We start from the raw sequence: 22,491 nt of genomic DNA, 5'->3' as shown, positions 1-22,491 counted from the left end.
AATTGGCTTAAAATGGGGGCACTAAACAAATCAACTGCTAAATTTTAACTCTGCCAGCTAAGGACACAATAAAAAGCAACAGCACCAGGGACAACCTGTAGGTACTTTGCCATAATTTCATATGCGTATGTTTTAATATCGAAAGTTGAAGAAGAATATAATCTAAGAATAAAGGACAGTCCTGTAAATTGAGTAAACCTTCCATCATGAGACTTATGTCCCACTTTTCTTATTTTTCTCATTTTTTTCTGACCGATGAGAGTTTTGCCACAGTCTAGTGTTGTTCCTAGACTGTGTCTCCAAACAAGACAACACCAAAATGCGTAAACACTGAGAAATAACATTAGAGACATGTTTTCCTCTGTGTGGGTTCCCTGCACCTTTTAGAAACCTGGTCTTTACCTGATGACTGGGCTTCCCAGCAGGCAGAGGCTGAGGTGGGCATTTTCCTGGCTCCTCCTCGTGGGATGACAGCATTCTCCCTCCATCCTCCTTAAAACCCCAAGGTTATCAGATGGCATCTCCTCTGCCCTCCTTAGTACAGTCAGGCATAGCCTCCAGAGTCCTCCTCCCTTCTTTCACGTGAATTGTAGTACCCAGCACTCTGTACTCTCTCCAGTACTACTCTCCAGATATACAGTATGTAAAACACAAACACTTGCTCTATTAAGTGCTTTAGAAATATTCATTCCTACAATCATCAGAATAACTCCACGAAGAAGGTAGTATTAGTATCCCCATTTCACAGCAGAGAATACTGAGGCCTCGGGAGGCTGAGAAGTTGGGGAGAGTTGGATTCTAGCCTAGGCAGACTGGAGACCCAGAGCTCATGTTCTGGACCATGTGCTGAGCTGCCTCCCAGATCCTGGAAATCCTCTCCACCCCACCTCAGTCTCTCACTCACAGGGTCTTAGCCTAGGACTTCTCATTCTTAGGGCTGCAATCTCTTACCTGAAACTCTTGGGACTACTGGAAAGAAGATATTTTTAATTTGAAAAGGCACATCCATTAGACATTAGAAATATACCAGTGAAGTATGGGAAGCACTTGTAATCCACACAATGCTGTCTCTGCACCGAAGCATGACTATTCAGACAGAATGGAAGAAATAGGCATGAAATGACCTATGTCAATGTTTGTCACCAAATTAATTAGACACAGACTTCCAGTGTTCTAGCTTTTGGAACTTCAGAATCTGGACTTGTACCAAGATCTGAAATCCCTCAAGTTTGTGTATCTGATCAGTGACTCCTGCCTTTCAGGCTCACTTTTCTAGAAAACCAACTGGAAGTAACTTTTCACCTCTCACTTGCAGGGATTCTTCACTGTCCTCCTTACCTGGCTTAAATGCCAGCAACAAATATTTTAATCACTTCTTAGAAGTGAAGTTGAGGTTGGAAGAAAAGATCATACACTTGTTCTTATTATTTTTGTTAAGGGTTACTCTATTTATCTATTTGTCATTTTATGTTATTGGTTATTATATGCTACTGAGTTCTAACCATAAATAAGTCCTTTTCCTTCCTTATATTTATTCACAGCTCCGTATGGTGGGTAATATTGCTTTATTTGGAGCATATGTAGAGATGTGTGATCTGAAGCCGGGAGAGGTTAGGTAAGATGTCCAGGATCACATGGCCAGGATTTGTCCTCAGAGCTTTCTGATTCACAGTCCTGTGCAATGATTCTCTAGGGACGCTGCCTTCCTGTCCTGGAGGATGGGCTTATGCCAACTCATCTACTGTCACTGCTTACCACTTTTCAAGAAATGACCTAAAAAGTAGAAATAGAACACCAAGGAAAGGTGAAAAAAGACTCTTGCTAGCTTTCACAAACCCTGAATGCAGCACATAATTAATATTAGAGGGGATGGTTGGACGATCTTAACCACTTGTTGCAAAAACTTATTAAAAATACTTAGCAACAACAACAAACATACTTAACATCAGGATGTGATTTACAAGATACTTTATTTTATTTTAAAGATTTTATTTATTTATTTGTCAGGGAGACAGAGAGCACAAGAAGGCGGAGTGGCAGGCAGAGGGAGAAGCAGGCTCCCTGCTGAACAAGGAGCCCGATGCAGGACTCCGTTCCAGGAGCCTGGGATCAGGACCTGAGCTGAAGGCAGATGCTTAACCAACTGAGCCACACAGGCGTCCCTACAATATACTTTAATCACTTTAAAATGTAGTCCCAATATACACAAATTCAATTGCAATTTAGTTTTATTAGGTAGGAAAAATATAGCAGATGCATATTTTCTTTTTTTAAATTATGTTTAGTTAGCCAATATATAGTACATATTTTCAAAAGATATTCTCCTAAAATAAAGCAAGGAAGCAAACAGAGAAATCTAATTTCAACGTTCAGATAAGAATAGAAATGTGGATTTTGAATACCAATTTTAGTATATTTATTTCATCACAAGCACTAAAATGATAGAGATAAAATGCAAAGTAAACTCTCCCTACACACATTGTCCATTATACATAAAGTTAGACTTTGTAAAAGCATATAGAAATATACACATAGGAGGGCCAGATGACATATACTGTTTTATAATCTGGGTCAGGGTATTTTGGTTTTGTTTTGATTTTAGTCAAAAAACATATTGTGGTTGTCTTTCCATGTCAATGTATACAGAACTCTTGCACTTTTTAATGACTTTATAACCTTCCGCTACATACGCGGGGCATAATTTATTTAATTTACCCCATATTGATCTAGGTTTTTTCTACTTCATAATTAAGAGTTATACAAAAAATGTCCTGGTCATGCTTGCTTCCTTTCCTGGCTCTTTTCTTAGGATTACTTTCTAGAAATGGAACTGTAGCAATCAAGTGACATGTATGATTTAAATTTTAATTTAAATATTTTAATTCACTTCAGAAAGGAGAAATTAAATTAAATTTATCCCCGATATATATGAGCATGTTCAACTCTTATGAGGGTGTTTAATTTCCCACACTCTAATTAAGGTTGGGCACCTAATATTTGCCAATTTGATACATGAAACTGTATTATGTTTTTAATAGCATTGTTTATTTTTCATGTATTTGGCATTTCAATGTATTTATTAGTCATTTGATTTTCCTTCTGTAAAACTGCTACTGACTTGTTTAGTGTAATGTTTGTCTATGTCTTAGTGTTTTGTCAAAGTCTTCTATGTTTTTAAAGCTATTAACATTTCTTCATCATATATACTGCCAATAGTTTTTTCAATGTCTTTTTTTCCTTAACATGGCTTTGTTTCCTTTTAAAGTTTAAAAAATTCATGGCTCAGTCAGTTAAGTGTCCAATTCTTGATCTCAACTCAGGTCTTGATCTCAGGGTCATGAGCTCAAGCCCTGCACTGGGCTCCACGTTGGATGCAGAGCCTACTTAAAATAATAATAATAACAATTAATCAATTAAAAAATACATTTCTTAAAATAAATAAATAAATAAATAAAGTTTAAAATTTAAATTGAGTGAATGAATCCCTGTGGGTTTTCTGTTATAATTTCATTCACGAAAAATTATAAAACCTATATTTTCTTTAATTTATTTTTTAATTTGGAAGAGATCAGTTTTGATCTTATGAAATACATGAAGCAAGATGCTTACCAATATTTTTCCAGAAAGTTAAATACCACATCCACATTTCTTTTACAACCCATCCTTTTCCCATAAACTTACAACACAGTGTTATTTTTTATCAGGGGCAATGTATAAACTTTGGATAGTGTTTATTTTTTTTTTAAGATTTTACTTATTTATTTATTTGAGGGAGGGAGAGAGAGAGAGAGGACACAGGTGAAGCAGGGGAAGGGCAGAGGGAGAAGCAGACTCCAAGCTGAGCATGAGCCCAACGCAGGACTCGATCTCACGACCTGAGTCGAAACAAAGAGCGGATGCTTAACAGACTGAACCACCCATGAGTCCTTGCATAGTGTTTAATAGAAATAAGATGACAGAAAATTTCCTCCATCGTGACTTGAAGATAAAATAACCAACCTCCTGTGATGAGAAGACTGTCACATCAAGCTATAATCACCATGAAAGAAATTGTGTTGTTTGCCCACGATGATTCCCACATTTACAGAAGATTCCCCCAAAATGTAAAATACGAGTCTTGTCCTGAGTTTGAAAGAGCTGCTGTATATGGTTGAGAGACCTCTTAGAAGCTCCAGGAAACTGGCCCCCAAGAAACAGGCTGCTCAGATGAAAGCAAAGTTAACCCAGTCTAGTGAAAGGCAGGGGGGAAAAGACATTAACAGGGAATATGGGACAAGGAAATCTTTGACAGTGAGAGAAAGGTAAGATACGGGAGGCCTGGAAGAGGAAGAAAACAATTGGCAAGGCAGGGAAGTGCACAGGTTGAAGGAACCTCGTGTCGACCAGTATTCAGTAAATACATGTCTGTCAAATGCTTTGAGATGTTCACCTCACTGACAAAGTAACAGCGTAAAGGTTATGCTCTTAAAATTGAGATACTGTTTCTCCTCCATCATTTAAAATATCATTTTAGTGTACTGTATTTCATATCATAAATATTAGGAAATGTCCACCATATCACCATATCAATGGCAATTTTTTCAAATGATCAATGTGCGCTAATTTAGAAATTAAATTTAGAGTCAATGAACTGTCTTTTCATGTTTGGCCACTTATTATGAGTTTTAATGTTCTCCCAAACCCAGGGTAAAATAAGCATAAATCAAAGAATTTAGAGCAGAGTTACAATAACCAAAACAACTAAATAGCTCATAAACATATGCAGGTGTCATAAACCCCAAAGAAGAATCAGTGAATGAAACCATGGCATGCGGTAATCATGAGACCCAAAATGCTACACTGTGACACCCAGGCTATCAGCCATTTTCTCTCTCTCTCTGAGTCGTCCTAGTCTTGCAAGTCCCTGATAATGATTCTATTTTTTGTATTAATATTTTTCATCTCTTTAGACTGTTTTCTAGCCACAAGAAAAATATTACCATACAGAACCACCTGTACAGAAAGCTAAATGTGAAAAATGAGAGAGATTCAATCAATATCCAAACTTGATTGATAGCAAGCTGGCAACCGTCTATGGAACAGAAGGCACTTACTCATTCCTTCATCCCACCCATTGTAACAAGAGGCAGGATCCAGATGTTGAGGCACATACACCGTGCAGACATCAAACATAATAACTGCTGCCCCCCAAATTTTCCCTTGGGGAAACAAGCAAAGCCAAGCCAAAAAAGAGAAAAAAAGAAAAAAGAAAGAAAAGAAAGCAAAGCAAAACAAACAACGCAACAGCCCTGTGAGAGCTAATTACAGAGAAATGTTTGACAAGTAGGAGCGAGTACAAAATTTTGTAAGGAAAAGAGGGAAGAAAAAAAAAACAAAGATGTTTTCAGGTTATAAAGGGAAGAAGAATCAATGGGACAAAAGAGCAAAAGGGAGTAAGGGAAGTGTGTGCAGGGAATGAGTGAGCTCTGCAGCAGCGAACAAATAGGGATTTGACATTTACTAGTCGTGTAAATATTTTTTGAGAATTGACAAGGAAGTGCACAGTTAGGACTGGAAAACCTTGATTTATCCTGTTAAGTCTGAATTGCAATTTCTTTTCTCTTTATTAATAGTCTTATTTGATTTTTTAAAACTCATTTCATTTGGAAATTGTAAAGATTTCTTTAACTTCCCCAGTCCACTTGCTTACATTTGTTCGGAGAACAAATTCATGGTGGCTGAACGGTCCTTGAACACCGAACCACTCACGATAACTTTGATGGCTTTCCTGAACCACGGGTAAAATAAGGCATAAATCAAAGGGTTCATGGCTGAATTATAATAAGCACACCAGCAGCAAATCTCATAAATGTAGGCAGGGGTTATGAAGCCCATATAGGCATCAACTAATGAGTCAATACTGTATGGTAACCATGAAATCATAAATGCTACCACCGTGATACCCAGAGTTTTAGCGGCTTTTCTCTCTCTCTTGGCCACTCTGGATTTGTAACTCTCTAGTGACGATTCTGTTTTGCCTCCAGTATGTTCAATCTTTTTAGCCTGTTGTCTGGCCACAAGAAAAAGATTGCTATAGAGAATTATCATAATAAGGCTAGGTATAAAGAAGGATAGAAAATCTATCAACACCCAGTTTTGATTTACAACTGTCTGACATCCTCCTACACAGTTGAGGGCACGAGATAATTCCTCCAGCCCATCGTCATAGACACCTGTGTAGAACACGGCACCGCTGTATGCAAGGGGCAGGATCCAGGAGACGCTGACGCAGATCCCTGACACGGACACCGTGCACTTGGTAGGATAGACCAGAGGGTCAGTGACGGCCATGTACCTGTCGATGGAGATGAAGCACAAGTGGAAGAGAGAAGAGTAACAGAATGCCACATCGCAGCACGTGTGGAAGGTACAGAAGCTTGGCCCAAAGTACCAGCAGCTCTCCACGGACCTGACCATGCTGAAGGGCATGACGGTCACCCCCACCAGGAGGTCAGCACAGGCCAGAGAGGCCAGGAGGAAATTGGTTGGAGAGTGCAGCTGCTTGAAGTGCAGGATGGAAATCACCACCAGGAGGTTTCCAAACACAGCCAGCACAGCCCCAAAGCCAAACAGTGTGTAGAGAATGAGCCGGGGTCCAGGCGAGTAGGGAGCTTTCAGGCAGGATCCGGTCACGTTCGGGTAGCAGAGCTGCTCGGCCGCAGGGGGGGACGAGTTGGTGCTCATGGTGCATGTGGAGAATTCTGTCCTTCTTGATTTTCGCAAAGAATGTAGGATTCTGCTTTTTAATACTCCTAAGGAGAAAAACATAAGGACACCAGGACACCTGAAGACATTATCAGATATTTTCACTAATGTTTTTTCAGTTTCCCATTTATTATTATAAATCTCAAATGTTTCCTATAACAAAATAAAATTGAACAAAAGTTATATCGTAGAAGATTACTGGGGGTTAATTTCAACTAACGGATGCTTGGTTCCTTTGAAATAGGACAAAATTCCGTTTTAATCATAAATATATGTTATTTTTACCTCTAGAATTCCTCTTCACAACAGCCTCCGATATGGGATGTAACTGTGGGGTTGAGCGATCACCTCCTCTTTATCTCTGTGTTGTCTGACCTGCGTTCCTGCCTAAGACATAAGTAAATGCCATCAATGGGAAATTCCCTGCAGGGATTCCCTGTAGTGCAAGGTGTGAACTTGGAAGATTATTTTCAACAGTGATTATTAGGAAAATGTATTCTACAAAACAACCCTTTGCCTTAAATTATCTTAGCCATTATGTTTCTTGGGTCCAAGATTTCTGTTTTCTTAGACTTGAATGTTTCCCCTCCTCTCGGTCCTGATGTAGTCACCTCACTGGATTGTTGTGCAGAAGTTCAATAGAGTGTCAACAGTGAAAGTGAAAACTTGGCTTTTTCTCTCCCGTTGGGTGTCATTTGTGCATCTGCACCGACTACCAACAAACAGAAGAGGGAACACACATGAAGGATGGCTTGAGATTGGTGAACGACATCACACACAGGCATTAAAAAACAACGTGGTATTTCGACACACCAGCGTTTCTGAGGTGCTATGAGTGTCAGTGCTGGTAGAAAGGAGATCAGCTCTCCTCTCAGGCATTGTCTCTGGGAGCAGATCGGGGATGCCTCTCTGTCCACGTGACAAATGAGCCATGAGTCCTCTGATGACACACATTTATGGTTCTAGCTGATGGAATTTCCGTTTCCAGTGCTAAGTGAATTCAAATAAGGAATAATGAGCAGAAAGCTGGAAAATGGGAACACGATTCCTTAGTCATTTCCCAGTCCTGGGTTGTTGAACACCGCAGAGCAAGGAAAAGCACTATTCAACCTTCTCAAAGAAAGTTTCAAGACTCTTGCCCTGCAGGGCAGTGACCTCAGAGGTGTGGGTGAATTTGTGTTTCAAGTTACAAAGCGCCATAGGTATCATCATTAATCCATCTGGCCACCTGATTCCTCATCAAGAAAATTAGATTCTTTTTAATATTGCTTCTAATATTTTCTGAGAATCTGGTTTTGTAAAATAAGGATAATTGCTTACCCAGGCAAAGGTCTCGGCCTGACTTTCTCAACTTCAGCACTGTGGACATTTGAGATCAGATAACTCCGATGTGGGTATCCGGCCTCTGCACTGAAGGGTGTTTGACAGCATCCCTGCTACCAGATGCCAGTAGATGTCAGTGAAATTTCACCAACTGTTCCCGTGGACTCTCTGCTCCCACAAGGGCACAGCGTCTCCCACATCCGGCCTATTCTGAAGCTAGACAAAAGATAGGGAGCTTCCGTCACGGAGATGGGAGAGAAGTTCAGGCCTGATTCCATACCTATGCTCTTTTCAGTCTCCCCATCGTGCAACTGAGTGCCACAGCCACAGCCACCGAAAAGTCTGTCAAGGCCAGACAGGTGACAAGAAGGTTAGCTGGGGACTACAGCTGCTTGAAAGGAGGCCAGGAGAGAGGCCAGCACTTTGGAGAGCTTGTATTACCAATTTCACTATTTCTTTGATGAGATCTTTTGTTATTCTTCTAACTGCCATTTGGGTTTTATTTCTATTCTTCATGTCATTTCTTGAAAAGTGATAAGCAGTGAGAGTAAATGTGCTGGGCATAAGCTATAGAGAGAGCCCATCCTCCAGGACAGGAAGGTAGCGTCCCTGGAGAATCGTTGCACAGGGCTGTGAATCAGAAAGCTCTGAGGACAAATCCTGGCCATGTGATCCTGGACAACTTACCTAACCTCTCCCGGCTTCAGATTACGTATCTCTAATAGGGAAACAATGGCACCCACCATATGGAGCTGTGAGAAGAGATAAGAAAGGAAAAGAACTTACAGTTAGAAGTGAGTGGTATGTAATAACCAATCATATAATATGACAGATAGATATATAGATGATGGATGGATAGATAGATTGATAGAGTAACTGTTAACAAAAATAATAAGAACAAGTGCATGATCTTTTCTTCCAACCTCAACTTCACTTCTAAGAAGTGATTAGAATATTTGTTGCTGGCATTTAAGCCAGGTAAGGAGGACAGTGAAGAATCCCAGCAAGTGAGAGGTGAAAAGTTACTTCCAGTTGGTTTTCTAGAAGAGTGAGCCTAAAAAGCAGGAGTCACTGATCAAATACACAAACTGGAGAGATTTCAGATTTTGGTACAAGTCCAAATTCTGAAGTTCCAAAAGCTAGAACTGGAAGTTTGTGTCTAATTAATTTGGTGACAAATATTGACATAGGTCATTTCATGCCTATTTCTTCCATTCTGTCTGAATAGTCATGCTTCGGTGCAGAGACAGCATTGTGTGGATTACAAGTGCTTCCCATACTTCACTGGTATATTTCTAATGTCTAATGGATGTGCCTTTTCAAATTAAAAATATCTGCTTTCCAGTAGTCCCAAGAGTTTCAGGTAAGAGATTGCAGCCCTAAGAATGAGAAGTCCTAGGCTAAGACCCTGTGAGTGAGAGACTGAGGTGGGGTGGAGAGGATTTCCAGGATCTGGGAGGCAGCTCAGCACATGGTCCAGAACATGGGCTCTGGGTCTCCAGTCTGCCTAGGCTAGAATCCAACTCTCCCCAACTTCTCAGCCTCCCGAGGCCTCAGTATTCTCTGCTGTGAAATGGGGATACTAATACTACCTTCTTCGTGGAGTTATTCTGATGATTGTAGGAATGAATATTTCTAAAGCACTTAATAGAGCAAGTGTTTGTGTTTTACATACTGTATATCTGGAGAGTAGTACTGGAGAGAGTGCTGGGTACTACAATTCACGTGAAAGAAGGGAGGAGGACCCTGGAGACTGTGCTTAGCAGTACTAAGGAGGGCAGGGCTTATGCAATCTGATGACTTTGGGGTCATAAAGTAAGCAAGCAACAAATTCAGACAAGCACAAAAAGAAAATCTTAAAAACTCCTGAACAAGGGCCTGAGGGAGGTAGTGAGCCGAACTAAAAGATATGCACATCACACTGGCATCCCAGTGCCCATCATTATGCACGTCCTAGATGGTGATACGGAAACCCTTCCAACGTTCTGAGGTTTTTTCTTTTTCGAACCAGATTTCTTATTCTAGTTAAAATTATGATTATAATTGAAACCCTATATGGGGCACCTGGGTGGCTCAGTCGGTTAAAGATCTGCCTTTGGCTTAGGTCATGATCTCTGGGTCCTGGGATCGAGCCCAGAAATGTTCCCTGCTCAGCGGAGAGTCTGCTTCTCCCTCTCCCTCTGCTCCACTCTCACCCCTGCTCATGCTCTCTCTCTCTCTCAAATAAATAAATAAAATCTCAAAAAGAAGAAGAAGAAGAAGAAGAAGAAGAAGAAGAAGAAGAAGAAGAAGAAGAAGAAGAAGAAGAAAAAGAAAAAGAAAAAGAGGAAGAAGAAGAATCCCTGTAAAATGCTTCAAAGCTAATTGAGAACCATATATGCATATACATAAACTCAGGAAATTGGCAGCCATGGATCACTAGAAGCAGACCAGCCAGATCCAAGAGAGCAGAGCTGAAGCAATTTTTAGAAAGGAGAGATTGTGTCATGAGGGAGGGAGGAGATTAGACTGGACCTCGGAGCTCAATCAGCAGGGCCCCATCCAGGCCTGCGGGCAGCCAGCGACCACAGGGGTATAAACAGCCTCCTACTGCAAATTCACAAGACATCGGCTATCTGCCCATGCGCAGGTTGCTTAAGCCTTGGTCTGCATCTAAAAAGAGATGGTTTAGATTAGATCATCTCAAAGATATCATTCAGATTTAATATTCTGTAAATCTGTCATGGCAGACTCATGATTTGGTGCTAAAGGGAATGTAGCTACTGTAATATTCTTAACAGGAAAATCTTTCTGTCCCTTGATTTCATCTATGGATGTCTGACAGTTACAGAAGGATGCCCTTCCCAGAGGATGATCCAATTAAAACTCATTTCTAGGGAAGTTCACACTCACATACCACAAATTAACATGTGTAGTGTCTGCAATTGAGATATCATGATAACCTCTCTGATGCATAAAGAATAATGCATGAACAATTGCATCTTTTATATGACCATGCGTTCTTATATAACTTCTGACGTTTTTATATATTTAAGGGAAATATGCATCTATTCATTCAGCAAGTATTTATTGACTCTCCATCATATTTCAAGTAGAGTGAAAGGTCAATATTAGAGGTACAAATATGAAGAAAACTGGGATCCTCCCCTGAGGAACAAACATTTGAAGTGGGAGGGGTGAGGGACAAATGTGCACAACAGATCATTGGAAAGCGGAAAGCAGTGTGGTAGACACGATGAACAAAGTGGTTCCTGAGAAGGCTGGGGCTGCATCCACATGCTTCCACAGTCTCTATTGTTTTAAACTTTCATTCATGAAAAAATAAAGAGAAATTCACAGGCCATGTGCATGGCTCTGAAAGATGCATAAAAGGTACAAACATAATCATATTGTTGTAATAGTGAATTGACATCCACTGAAAAAAGAGAAAATAGAAAGAGAGAAGTTAAATGCAATTTGTAAACCCACAAACCTAGGTGGGATGCAGTGCTTTGAATATAATAGTGTTGTAGAGATAGGCACAAAAGGACCAAATGGTTAAATAGTATAACACAGCAAGGCTGGGGTATTGCTTGATGTGCAGTCCAATCCTGTCTTAGAAATTAAGATACAGTTTATCTAAATGTACAGCTTCAGGGGGAAAAGCCTTGTACAGTATCTGTAATGAAGAAGTATAGATCAGTGGAAAACTATAGATTAAAATGTTGCACCATAGCGAATCAATTACTCCTTGTAGTGTCCCCATCTCCCCAAAGAACTTCGCACTTTTCTTTACAATGCTCATATTTTCCCTTGGTAGAAAGCGGTATAAAAATCTTGTGTTCCAGGGGCGCCTGTGTGGCTCAGTTGGTTAAGCACCTGACTCTCGAGGCCATCATCAGGTCATGATGTCCGGGTCATGAAATCAAGCCCTGGTTGGGCTCAGTGCTGGGCATGGAGCCTGCTTTAGATTCTCTCCCCCTCCCTCCCCCTCCTTCCCCGCCCCCAACTACCCCTGCTGGTGCACCCATATTCTCTCTCTCTTAAAAAAAAATCTGGGTTCCAAATCTCTGCCAAGGACTTGGATGCAGAGAGGCTGGGCCACATTCTCCTCTGTGAGGGGGGACTAGCTGGTGGCAGGTGCACTTACCCTCTGACTGCCTGCCTATGAGTCAGCTTCTACCTTTTAACAACTGTGCCACCTTGGCACGCGACTCAGCTCCTTATGCCTCAGGCTCCTCACTAATGGAACAGTAGTCATAATATTCCCCTTCTCATAGGGTTATTGTGAAGATGAAGGAGGCTAGTGCAGGTAAGGGGTCCCATGCACAGAATGAGGGTGTCCTGACCTAGATAAATCATTATTAGGTTGAAATGGGTTTTAGTGTGACATCCTTCCAGTTCCAGAGCTCACATATTAACAGAAGCACTCCGTACATGTTCATGGAAGCAAAGGCCAATAGCAAAGGCCCCACACAACTGGAATAAGATCACAGAAGAGAACAATCGGGGAAGGAGATGGTTTCTTTAAGGTGAAAGTTTCACGCACATATAAAAGTTCAATAATATGTTGGTCTAGGAAGGAAGTGGTAAAGATTAAATGGTTTGTCTAATTTTGAAGGCTACTAAAAAAAGAAAAGACAGTGTAAATGTATTAAACTAATGTTAAAAGTGCTTATCTGAGCATAAACTTTATGATATTCCCCAGATTTCTTAAACACTTTGGTTTTAGCTTCTTTATCTTTCAAATGAGGCAGTAGGATGATTCTTTAGCTTGCAGAACAGGATGAGAAAAGTTTGCTGTATTGAAACCACTGGAATCAAAACAAACGGATGGTACTCAGTGTTCAAACTCAAGGGGTGTGGGTAAATATACTAAGCTGTCTGGCATGCCTTTAATCACCTGTAAAATCAGTTAAAGACAAGAGGGTTTCTCACGAGCACAGTATAATCAGAAATAATACACAATTTCAGGGGTCCCTGAGTGGTTCAGACAGTTGAGCATCTGACTTCGGCTCAGGTCATGATCTCAACGTCCTGGGATTGAGTCCTGTGTCTCGCTCCCTGCTCAGTGGGGAGTCTGCTTTTCTCTCTCCTACTCCCCCCCCGCCCCCTCGCTCATGCTCTCTCTCTCTCAAATAAATAAATATAATATTTATTAAAAAAAGAAATAATAGACTATTTCAAGAAAGGTTTACCAATTCATAGCATTTGTGTAATAATAAAAATGATATGCTAATCGATAATGTCGATTTATATTTCTCTAGAAATTAGGGAAAAATAGTATTTTTTGATATGTATTCACTCCTTCCCCAAAGACAATGATGCTTTGGTTTGAAATCTTGGTATCTGATCGCCACAAAACCAAGCTCGATAGAATCAAGTAGTTTATTTGCATTGCGCATGAGACACACAGCACCCTTCAGTCTTAGTACCAAGAATAAGTCCATCGCTGAAATAACTGTGCTTGATCCACTGTCAGTTGCATAACTAATTCAGTTTCCCTTTTTTGCTGGCACCAAATCTGTGGGTTATAATGAAATGCATTTACTGGGCTCTGTCTTATCATCATGTTGTGTCCTTCATATCTGTTTTATTTGATACATTTTTTTGGATTAAATTTTATTCTATTTTATTCTATTTTATTTTATTTTATTTCATTTCATTTTATTTTATTCCAGTACAGATAACATAGAGTGTTATATTAGTTTCATGTGTACAATATAGTGATTCAATACATCCCTCAGGGGTCATCATGATAAGTGCCTTCCTTAATCCCCAACTCCAATTTCACCCATCCTCCCACCCGCCTCCCCTCTGGTAACCATCAGTTTGTTCTCTGTAGTTAGGTGTCTGTTACTTGATTTGTCTCTCTCTCTTTTTTTTTTTTTTTTTGCTGATTTTTTTGGTTTGTTTAAATTCCACATTGGAATGAAATCATATGATATTTGTCTTTCTCTGACTGACTTAACTTTGCTTACCATGATACTCTCTAGCTCCATTCATGTCATTGCAAATGGCAAGATTTCATTCTTTTTTATGGTTGAATAATATTCCATCGTGTATACATACACCACTTCTTTACCCATTCATCTATCAATAGACACTGGGCTGCTTCCATAATATGGCTATTATAAATAATTCTACTATAAACATAGTGTTGAACATACCCCTTTGAATCAGTGGCTTTATATTTTTAGGGTAAATGCCCAGAAGTGCCATTACTCGGTCACAGAGCAGTTCTATTTTTAACTTTTTGAGGAACCTCCGTACTGTTTTCCACAGTGGCTGCACCAGTTTGCATTCCCACCAACAGTGCAAGAGGGTTCCTTTTTCTCCACATCCTCACTAACACTTGTTGTTTCTTGTGTTTTTTATTTTAGCCATTCTGACAAGTGTGAGATGATATTTCATTGTAGTTTTGATTTTGATTTTCCTGATGATGAGCAATGTTGAGCATCTTTTCATGTGTCTGTTGGCCATCTGTATGACTTCTTTGGAGAAATGTCTGTTCATGTGTTCTGCCCATTTTTAAGTTAGATTATTTGTTTTTTTGGGTGTTGCGTTATCTCAGGAGCTTATATATTTTGAATACCAACCATTTATCAGATATGTTATTTGCAGATATCTTCTCTCATTCAATAGACTGCCCTTTGATTGTTTCCTTTGCTGTGCAGAAGCTTTTTATTTTGATGTAGTCCCAATAGTTTGTTTTTGCTCTTGTTTCCATTGCCTCAGGAGGCATATCTAGAAAAATGTTGCTATGGCTGATGTCAGACAAATTAGTGCCTGTGCTCTCTTCTAGAATTTTTAATGGCTTCAGGTCTCACATTTAGGTCTTTAACCCATTTTGAGTTTATTTTTGTGTATAGTGAAAGAAAATGATCCAGTTTCATTCTTTTTCATTCTTTTGCATGTAGCTGTTTTTCCAACACCATTTGTTGAAGAGACTTTTCCCCATTGAATATTCTTTCCTGCTTTGTCAAAGATTAATTGACCATATAATTATGGGTTAATTTCTGGGTTTTCTATTCTGTTCCATTGATCTATATGTCTATTTTTTGTCAACATCATACTGTTTTGATTACTGTGGCTCTGTAGTATAACTTGAAGTCTGGAACTGTGAAACCTCCAGCTTTGCTTTTCTTTTTCAGATTGCTTTAGCTATTTCATGTCTTCTGTGGTCCTATATAAATTTTAGAATTTTTGTTCTAGTTCTGAGAAAAAATGCTATTGGTATTTTGATAGGGATTGCATTACATGTGTAGATTGCTTTAGGTTATATAGAAATTTTAACAATATTTGTTCTTCTAATCCATGAACATGAAACGTCTTTCCATTTCTTTGTGTTGTCCTCAATTTCTTTCGTCAGTTTTTTATAGTTTTACAAGTCTTTCACCTCTTTGGTTAGGTTTATTATTAGATATCTTACTATTATTGGTGCAATTGTAAATGGGATTGTTTTCTTAATTTCTCGCTCTGTTCCTTCATTATTTGTGTTTAGAAATGGAACAAATTTCTGCACATTGATTTTGTCTCCTGTGACTTTAGTGAATTCATTTATCAATCCTAATAGTTTTTTGGTGGAGTCTTTAGGGCTTTCTATATAGAGAATCTTGTCCAGTTTTTCCAACACCATTTGTTGAAGAGACTTTTTCCCATTGAATATTCCTTCCTGTTTTGTCAAAGATTAATTGACCATATAATTATGGGTTAATTTCTGGGTGTTCTATTCTGTTTCATTGATCTATATGTCTATTTTTTGTCAATATCATCACTGAGTTTTTGAAGTCTATTCTCATTATGCAGTATTTGTTTGTTTCTTACCTGTTCAGTCTGATTGCTTCCCATTAATCTATCCTCCAGGTCACTGATACATTCCTCTGCTTCCTACAGCCTACTATTTATTCCATCTATTGTATTTTTAAATTCATTTATTGAGTTCTTCATCTCTGATATTTTCAAAGATTTGTCAAGGGTCTCACTGATGTCCTCCACGCTTTTCTGAAGTCCAGTGAGTATCTTTACGATCATCACTTTAAATCGTGTTTCAAGCATATTGCTTATTTCTCTTTCACTTAGATGCCGTGCTGTAACCAGGTCTTGTTCTTTCATTTGGGACATATTTCTCTATCTCCTCATTTTGCCTACCTCTCTGTGTCTGTTTCTCTTTGTTAGGAAAGTCAGCTACATTTTCTGCTATTGACACCGGTGGCTTTATGAAGAAGAGGGCCCATGGTGCCCTGCGGTGGAGTGTCCCCCGTTCACCAGGACCTGGCACTTCAGGGGAGTCTCCTATGTGTGCTGCTTGCGTCCTGCTATTGTGTCTGAGTCACTTTTCCTTTCAGTCCAGACGTCTGCGCTGACTCTTTGCCTGTTGTGGGCTGTGCTTGCTCTCTGTGATGTTAGTGAGATCGAGCTAGGCCGGCTCTGAGGGGACGTGAGGACTGAAGGACTTGGGGGCAGGGCAGTGGTGTTAGCAAAATTTCCACTGAGCTGTTAGTCTTAGGGATCCCCAGGGGCTGTGGCTGCAGGGGTGGAGCACAGAGGCAGCTGCCGGGCAGGCCACGCACAGTTTTAACAAAGTTTGTGCTGAACCCAGGTCCAAGGCCAACAGGTTTGGAGCAGGCAGCTCGCACTGCTAGCAGGTTAGGTAGCTACCTCTGTGTGTATGCTGGGCGGTGGGGGAAGAAAAGGGCACCTGCCAGCTCCTTTGTTCCTAGAGAAGTCCCTCAACCCGCTCTGGAATCGGTATAAACAGATCTCCCTCCCGCGGCTGCTTCTCTGTTGCCTCGCCTTGAGCTGCTGTCTCTTTAAGGGCAGGGTCTGACCATCATTCACCCTCCCAGCTCACCCAGTACCGAGTCAGCTGACTTTTAAAGCTCCGGGCTCCAAGTCCCACTGGTTATGCAAACTCCTGGAATTCAGTGCTTCCAGTTTTCCAGGCCAGATGTCCTAGGAATTCCTTTTCCCCGTGTGGCCTTCCCAGTGCTTTCTTCTCTCTGTGACCACAGCTCCCTCCCTCGTGTGGTCGGCTTCTGACCACCTTTTCTGCCCTTTCTAGACCTCTCCAGTGCAGCTTCTTTCTCCACATTTAGTTGTGGAATGTGTTCTGCCGTCTTCCGATTGCTCCCTGGTTTATTTACCTAGATGTGAGTGAAATCTAGTTGTAAATGTGGGACAGGGTGAGCTCAGGGCCCTCCTGCTCTGCCATTTTCCCAAGCCTCCCTTCTCCTTTGACCCATTTTTTCAGTTATGCTTTCATGTGTATCATTGAAAGCCCCTGTACATAATTTTTGGAACTATGTACAATTAATTGAACAATTACTTAATTAATTAAAAAATGAAGTAACATAATGAATGACAATCTTAAAACCCTTAAAACTCAAAGCTTTAAACATATGCTAACTGGTAAAATTTATGAACTCTAATTAATTGCGTCAGGAGATTTATCAGAAAGAAGCCCACTCAATACATTATCGACCTTACAAATAAAACAGCCAGTTACTTAACCAGCAAAAAATGAGTTTATTTGGGAATAGCACAGGAATTGCAACTTGGGACATGCAAACCATATAGAACCACAGGCGGGTCCAAAGAACAAAGGAGGAGAGTGCCTTTCATAGAGGAAAGAAGGAAATTGTGAGGGGTCATTCTGAACAAAAGTTCACTGGAGGTGAGTGTGAGTTCAGGGTTGTGGTGGTTTCTTATTGTCTGTGTTGTTGCAGGATGAGGAGAATACCTTCCTACTTCCTGATGGAGTGTGCAAAGCAAGCCTCTTCCTGCTGAGGTGTGTAAAGTTGGTTTCCACAAGCTGTGCTGTTGACAAATGAGAGCCATCCCTTTGTGGCTTCCTGACTCCATTTTGGATTAAGTTTACTTTATTCATTTTCACAAAATGAATGTTATTTATGGAGCCAGTTCTCTTTCCCATTGCAAATAACTGATTTCATATTACAGTTAATAGGTGTGTCTTTGATCGATCTTACCCAACTCTAAAATCACATTCTTGCACTTGCAGATCAACACCAGACTGTACGGACTCACTCCTTTGCCTTCTCGGAGCAAAGAGCCACCATCTATCTAAGTATCTCGTAGTTGCATTTACTTCTTATTAGAAAAATATTGCAAAGAGATGGACAGAGGATATGGCCAGGGATTGAAATAATATAAAGTATTAAAAGGCAGGATTTAGAACAAGAAAAAAAGAGGTGGAGGAGCTGTCAGTCCTTCCATTCTTTTCCACAGGAGATAACGCTGTCTCAGGATGCCCCTCCAGACTTCTGCTTCTGCTAAGTTAGGTGGGATTCTTTTACATGATGACTTTTGGCTGTAGGTGAAGATGGAATCGTGAGCATTTGGCTTTTCCAGCTAGTGAAGGAAAAGGCGATTAAAAGATGTTGGCTCAGTCAACTAGCTCTATCTCGAACAAACATATGTGCATTTTAAGTATTCTAGAGAATGCAAAACAATTTCCACTTTCATCACCACATACGAACACACTCATTCCTTGTGGTTCACCCAACACAGCATACCATTATTTTTCAATACTCACCAGCTTTAGAGAACAAAGAAAGTAGCACATTTTGAATTATATTTATGGGACAACAAAGAGAATAAAGATCTTTTCATACTCATATCAGCAATTTGTGCATTTTCATTATAATTGTGACCTGTCCACTTTATGGTCAGAGACATTATTTTTTAATATTGGATTTTTTCAAGAGCATTTTATTTGTAGTTCTTAAGAAGATCGATCCTTTTCACATGCTGCAAATATTGCCTTAGCTTTTTAGTGATTTTTTTTTTATTTTGTGGGTGATGATTTTGGATTTTATATAGTTAAAATCAAAATTGAGTTATAAAACAAATTTTTTTATTTTTATTTATTTATTTATTTATTTTTAAAGATTTTATTTATTTTATTCGACAGAGATAGAGACAGCCAGCGAGAGAGGGAACACAAGCAGGGGGAGTGGGAGAGGAAGAAGCAGGCTCACAGCGGAGGAGCCTGACGTGGGGCTCGATCCCGTAACGCCGGGATCACGCCCTGAGCCGAAGGCAGACGCTTTAACCGCTGTGCCACCCAGGCGCCCCAAAACAAATTTTTTTAAATAAGCAGAGCTAACATTGATGAATATTTGCCAAGTAAAGGTAAACTCTGGGTGCTAGAGTCAGCATTTTGAATTTGAGAACAATCCTATCAGTTGACTAAAGAAATAAAAATCCAGGAAGCATCCTAATTCCTAATTTTAATTTGGTATCCTTTACCTATAGTTTTCTTGAAGTCTTCAGGTCATTGTGCATAATTTCCATATGATAAGGCTTAATATATGGAAGCTTCCCAGGTACCACAGCCCTAACACCTGTTTCTTCAGAGACCCTGAAACGGAAATGGCGTCCTACTCTTAATCCCTTTCATTTAAACCTAGTCCTTGATGTGTACTTACTGCATTGGGCCTGGCACTTTCAGACTTTTCTTTTAGCTCTGTCCTACACAGACCAGGTCCTGGTTCCGTTCACATTGTATCTCTTCCACATATCACTCTTTATTCTCAGCCGACAGTCACTGTCTTCTTTGTCCAGCCTCAGTGTCAGAGGACTAACAGCGACACAGAGATGCCCCTCTCCCCTTCCCTCCCCTCTCCTTCCACAGGAGAAAATGGACAAACACAACAGATTCTGCTTTATATTTCCCTTAATACTCCTGACCACAAAAAGAATAACTGGTAGCAAATTAACAAGAAGGTTGCTTGTTAAAAACAGAACCAGACAAGGGAAAAGATTGGTTCTAGACGGCTAGATCATAGAAAACCTAGTGAAGCCTGGTGATCCACAGGATAGGAATTTGCAAGGCTCCTATTTCCCAAACTGCTCATCCCCGGGGCCATCACCAAATTCTGCCTCTCCATCTTCTGGGCTCTGCACTGTTCTGCTCCCCACCCCCTCTTGTTGACAGAGTCTCAATATGGTGCATCAGATTACTTAGTCCCCTGCCTTGGGTAACATAAGCGGCCAGTGCCCTACCCACACCTCCTCACCAGAACCACTTCAGTTGGCTTGACTTCCAACTGCCAGCACCATACCCACAAGGTAGGTGGGACATCTTGAGAATTAATGTTTCTTGGCAGCAGCCCTGAAACAACGATTGGCAGGAGTTGGTGTGTAAACTCTCCAGCTTCCTTGCCATCAGAGGGGATGACTTTAAGGAATGTGTTCACACTGGTTACCAGCTCTGGTCACTTCTTATGGTAGCACTTTTCTTGGGTGCTTTCTCCTCCCGGTCTTATTTTCCACACTCGTGCAGGTATGACCCCCACCCCCTAAGCAAACTTCAGCCATTGACATTTTTGTCTTAGAGTCAGCTTCTGGGGTAACTCAAACTAAGTCGCTCTTTCTTTTTTTCTCCTGGTGGATTGCCTATCTCTTAATAATAGTGAATAAATAAAATTCCATCCATTATATTTTATTTTACTTCTCCAACTTCCTTATGAGAAACCAACATGTGGACAAATAATGACAATGCAATGAGTCGATTGCCACGATATACACATATATAGAGTGCAATGGAAAAACGCCACCACGAGGCAACGTCTTTTATCCAAGCACCTTTGGGGTGTGTTTACCAAGGAAGTAACTTTAAAGATGGGCCAAGTTGGTTGAAGATAGATTTAGGATAAAAACAGACAAAAGTTATCCAAGCAGAGAGGACAATGCGTGCTAAGGCGTGGAGATGGGGAGAACAAGGTGTCAACAGGAATCAGGAGGGTCGAGGGGCTGTGGGACAGGCTCTGTGTGGGGAGCAGCATGGGATACGGGAGAAATAGACACAGGGTTAAGATGATTTTGCCAAGCAGTATGGATTTATGCAGAGGTCAGTGTGGGGGAGGGGACATAATATATACATAGTGACAGGCACAAATCTTAGCTACCACTTACTCAGGTGTGCTACAGTGCAATTTATTTTTCTGCAGTGCTTTTTTAAAAAGTATTTTATTTAAATTCAATTTAATTAACATATAGTGTATTCTTAGTTTCAGAGGTAGAATTTAGTGATTCTTCAGTTGCATACAACACCCAGTGCTTATTCCATCAAGTCCCTTCTTAATGCCCATCACCCAGTTACCCATCCCTTCATCTACTTCCCCTCCAGCAACCTTCAGTTTGTTTCCAAGAGTTGAGAGTCTCTTATGGTTTGTCTCCCTCTCTGTTTTTGTCTTATTTTATTTTACCTTCCCTTCCCCTTTGTTCATTTGCTTTGTTTCTTAAATTACACATATGAGTGAAATCATATATTTGTCTTTCTCTGACTTTTTTCGTTTAGTAGAATAACCTCTAGTTCCATCCACGTCGTTGCAAATGGCAAGATTTTATTCCCTCTGCAATACTCTTAAATCTTGTTTAAAGGCTCATATCCCACCAGGAACAAGACATAGATGGCAGTAAATTTAGGGATTCTGCTCCTTTTACCCTGGGGTGGCATCCGAGCTCCAGGGGTCTTGGCCTCCATGTTAGCATCTGTGGGTGTTCCTTGAGGTCTGTCTATAAGGAATGTGTTTCCCTGCTTCTAAGAAGCAGACTCCACAGCATCCCCCTCCAAAAAGAGAGGTGCCGCCTTCTAGCCCTGCTGGGAAGTTGAGCTCCTCTCAAAGCAAGTGCTTGGACTGACAGCACCCACTGTGGCTGTTTTCACTTTTCCAGAGAGGATCTAAAGAATAGAAATAAAACACAAATAAAAGATTGAGAAGTGACTGTTGCTAGCTTGCATAGAACCTGAATACAGCACATAATTAATATTAGAGGGGAAGAGTTAGAGAAACTTAAAGATCTGCTCAAAAAAAAAAATTAAAAATACTTAACAACATTAAGATGTCATTCCTAAGATAATTTAATCACTCTTAAGATGTAGTCCCTGAAATATACCAATTCAGGTACAACTTCATTTCCTTGGGTAAGAAAAAATATAGCAGCGATACATACTCAAAAGATATTCCCCTGAAGCGCTTGGGCTACTCAGTCCCTAAGCAGCTGCCTTTGGCTCAGGTCATGATTCCAGGGTCCTGGGATTGAGTCCTGAATTCAGCGCTCCCTGCTCAGGAGAGAATCTGCTTCTGCCTCTCCCCACCGCTCATACTCACGCATGCGCACTCTCTCTCTCCTTCCCGTTTCTGTCCTAAATAAATAAATAAAATATTTTAAAATGTCCTTAAATTTGTATGGAACCAGAAAAGGCCCCGAATCGCCAAGGAACTGTTGAAAAGGAAAAACAAAGCTGGGGGCATCACAATGCCAGATTTCGAGCTGTACTACAAAGCTGTGATCACAAAGACAGCATGGTACTGGCACAAAAACAGACACATAAACCAATGGAACGGAATAGAGAACCCAGAAATGGACTCTCGGCTCTTTGGGCAACTAATCTTTGATAAAGCAGGAAAAAACACC

The 22,491-nt window shown here is 40.4% G+C and overlaps 1 protein-coding gene across 1 annotated transcript; it reads right to left on the bottom strand.

Moving 5' to 3' along the window:
* Positions 1-5,640: 5,640 nt before the first annotated feature.
* LOC123797556 (trace amine-associated receptor 6) lies at positions 5,641-6,723 on the bottom strand. Its single transcript, XM_045805494.2, has one exon. The coding sequence runs from the start codon at positions 6,721-6,723 to the stop codon at positions 5,686-5,688; it is 1,038 nt and encodes a 345-aa protein (XP_045661450.2). The 3' UTR covers positions 5,641-5,685.
* Positions 6,724-22,491: the final 15,768 nt, after the last annotated feature.

This window comes from Ursus americanus, chromosome 11 (genome assembly GCF_024610735.1).
Source record: "Ursus americanus isolate L20-20 chromosome 11, mUrsAme1.1.p, whole genome shotgun sequence".
In the NCBI taxonomy this organism is placed as follows: Eukaryota; Metazoa; Chordata; class Mammalia; order Carnivora; family Ursidae; genus Ursus; species Ursus americanus.
Note: the sequence above shows the minus strand (reverse complement) of the source record. Positions and strands in the feature narration are given on the sequence as shown.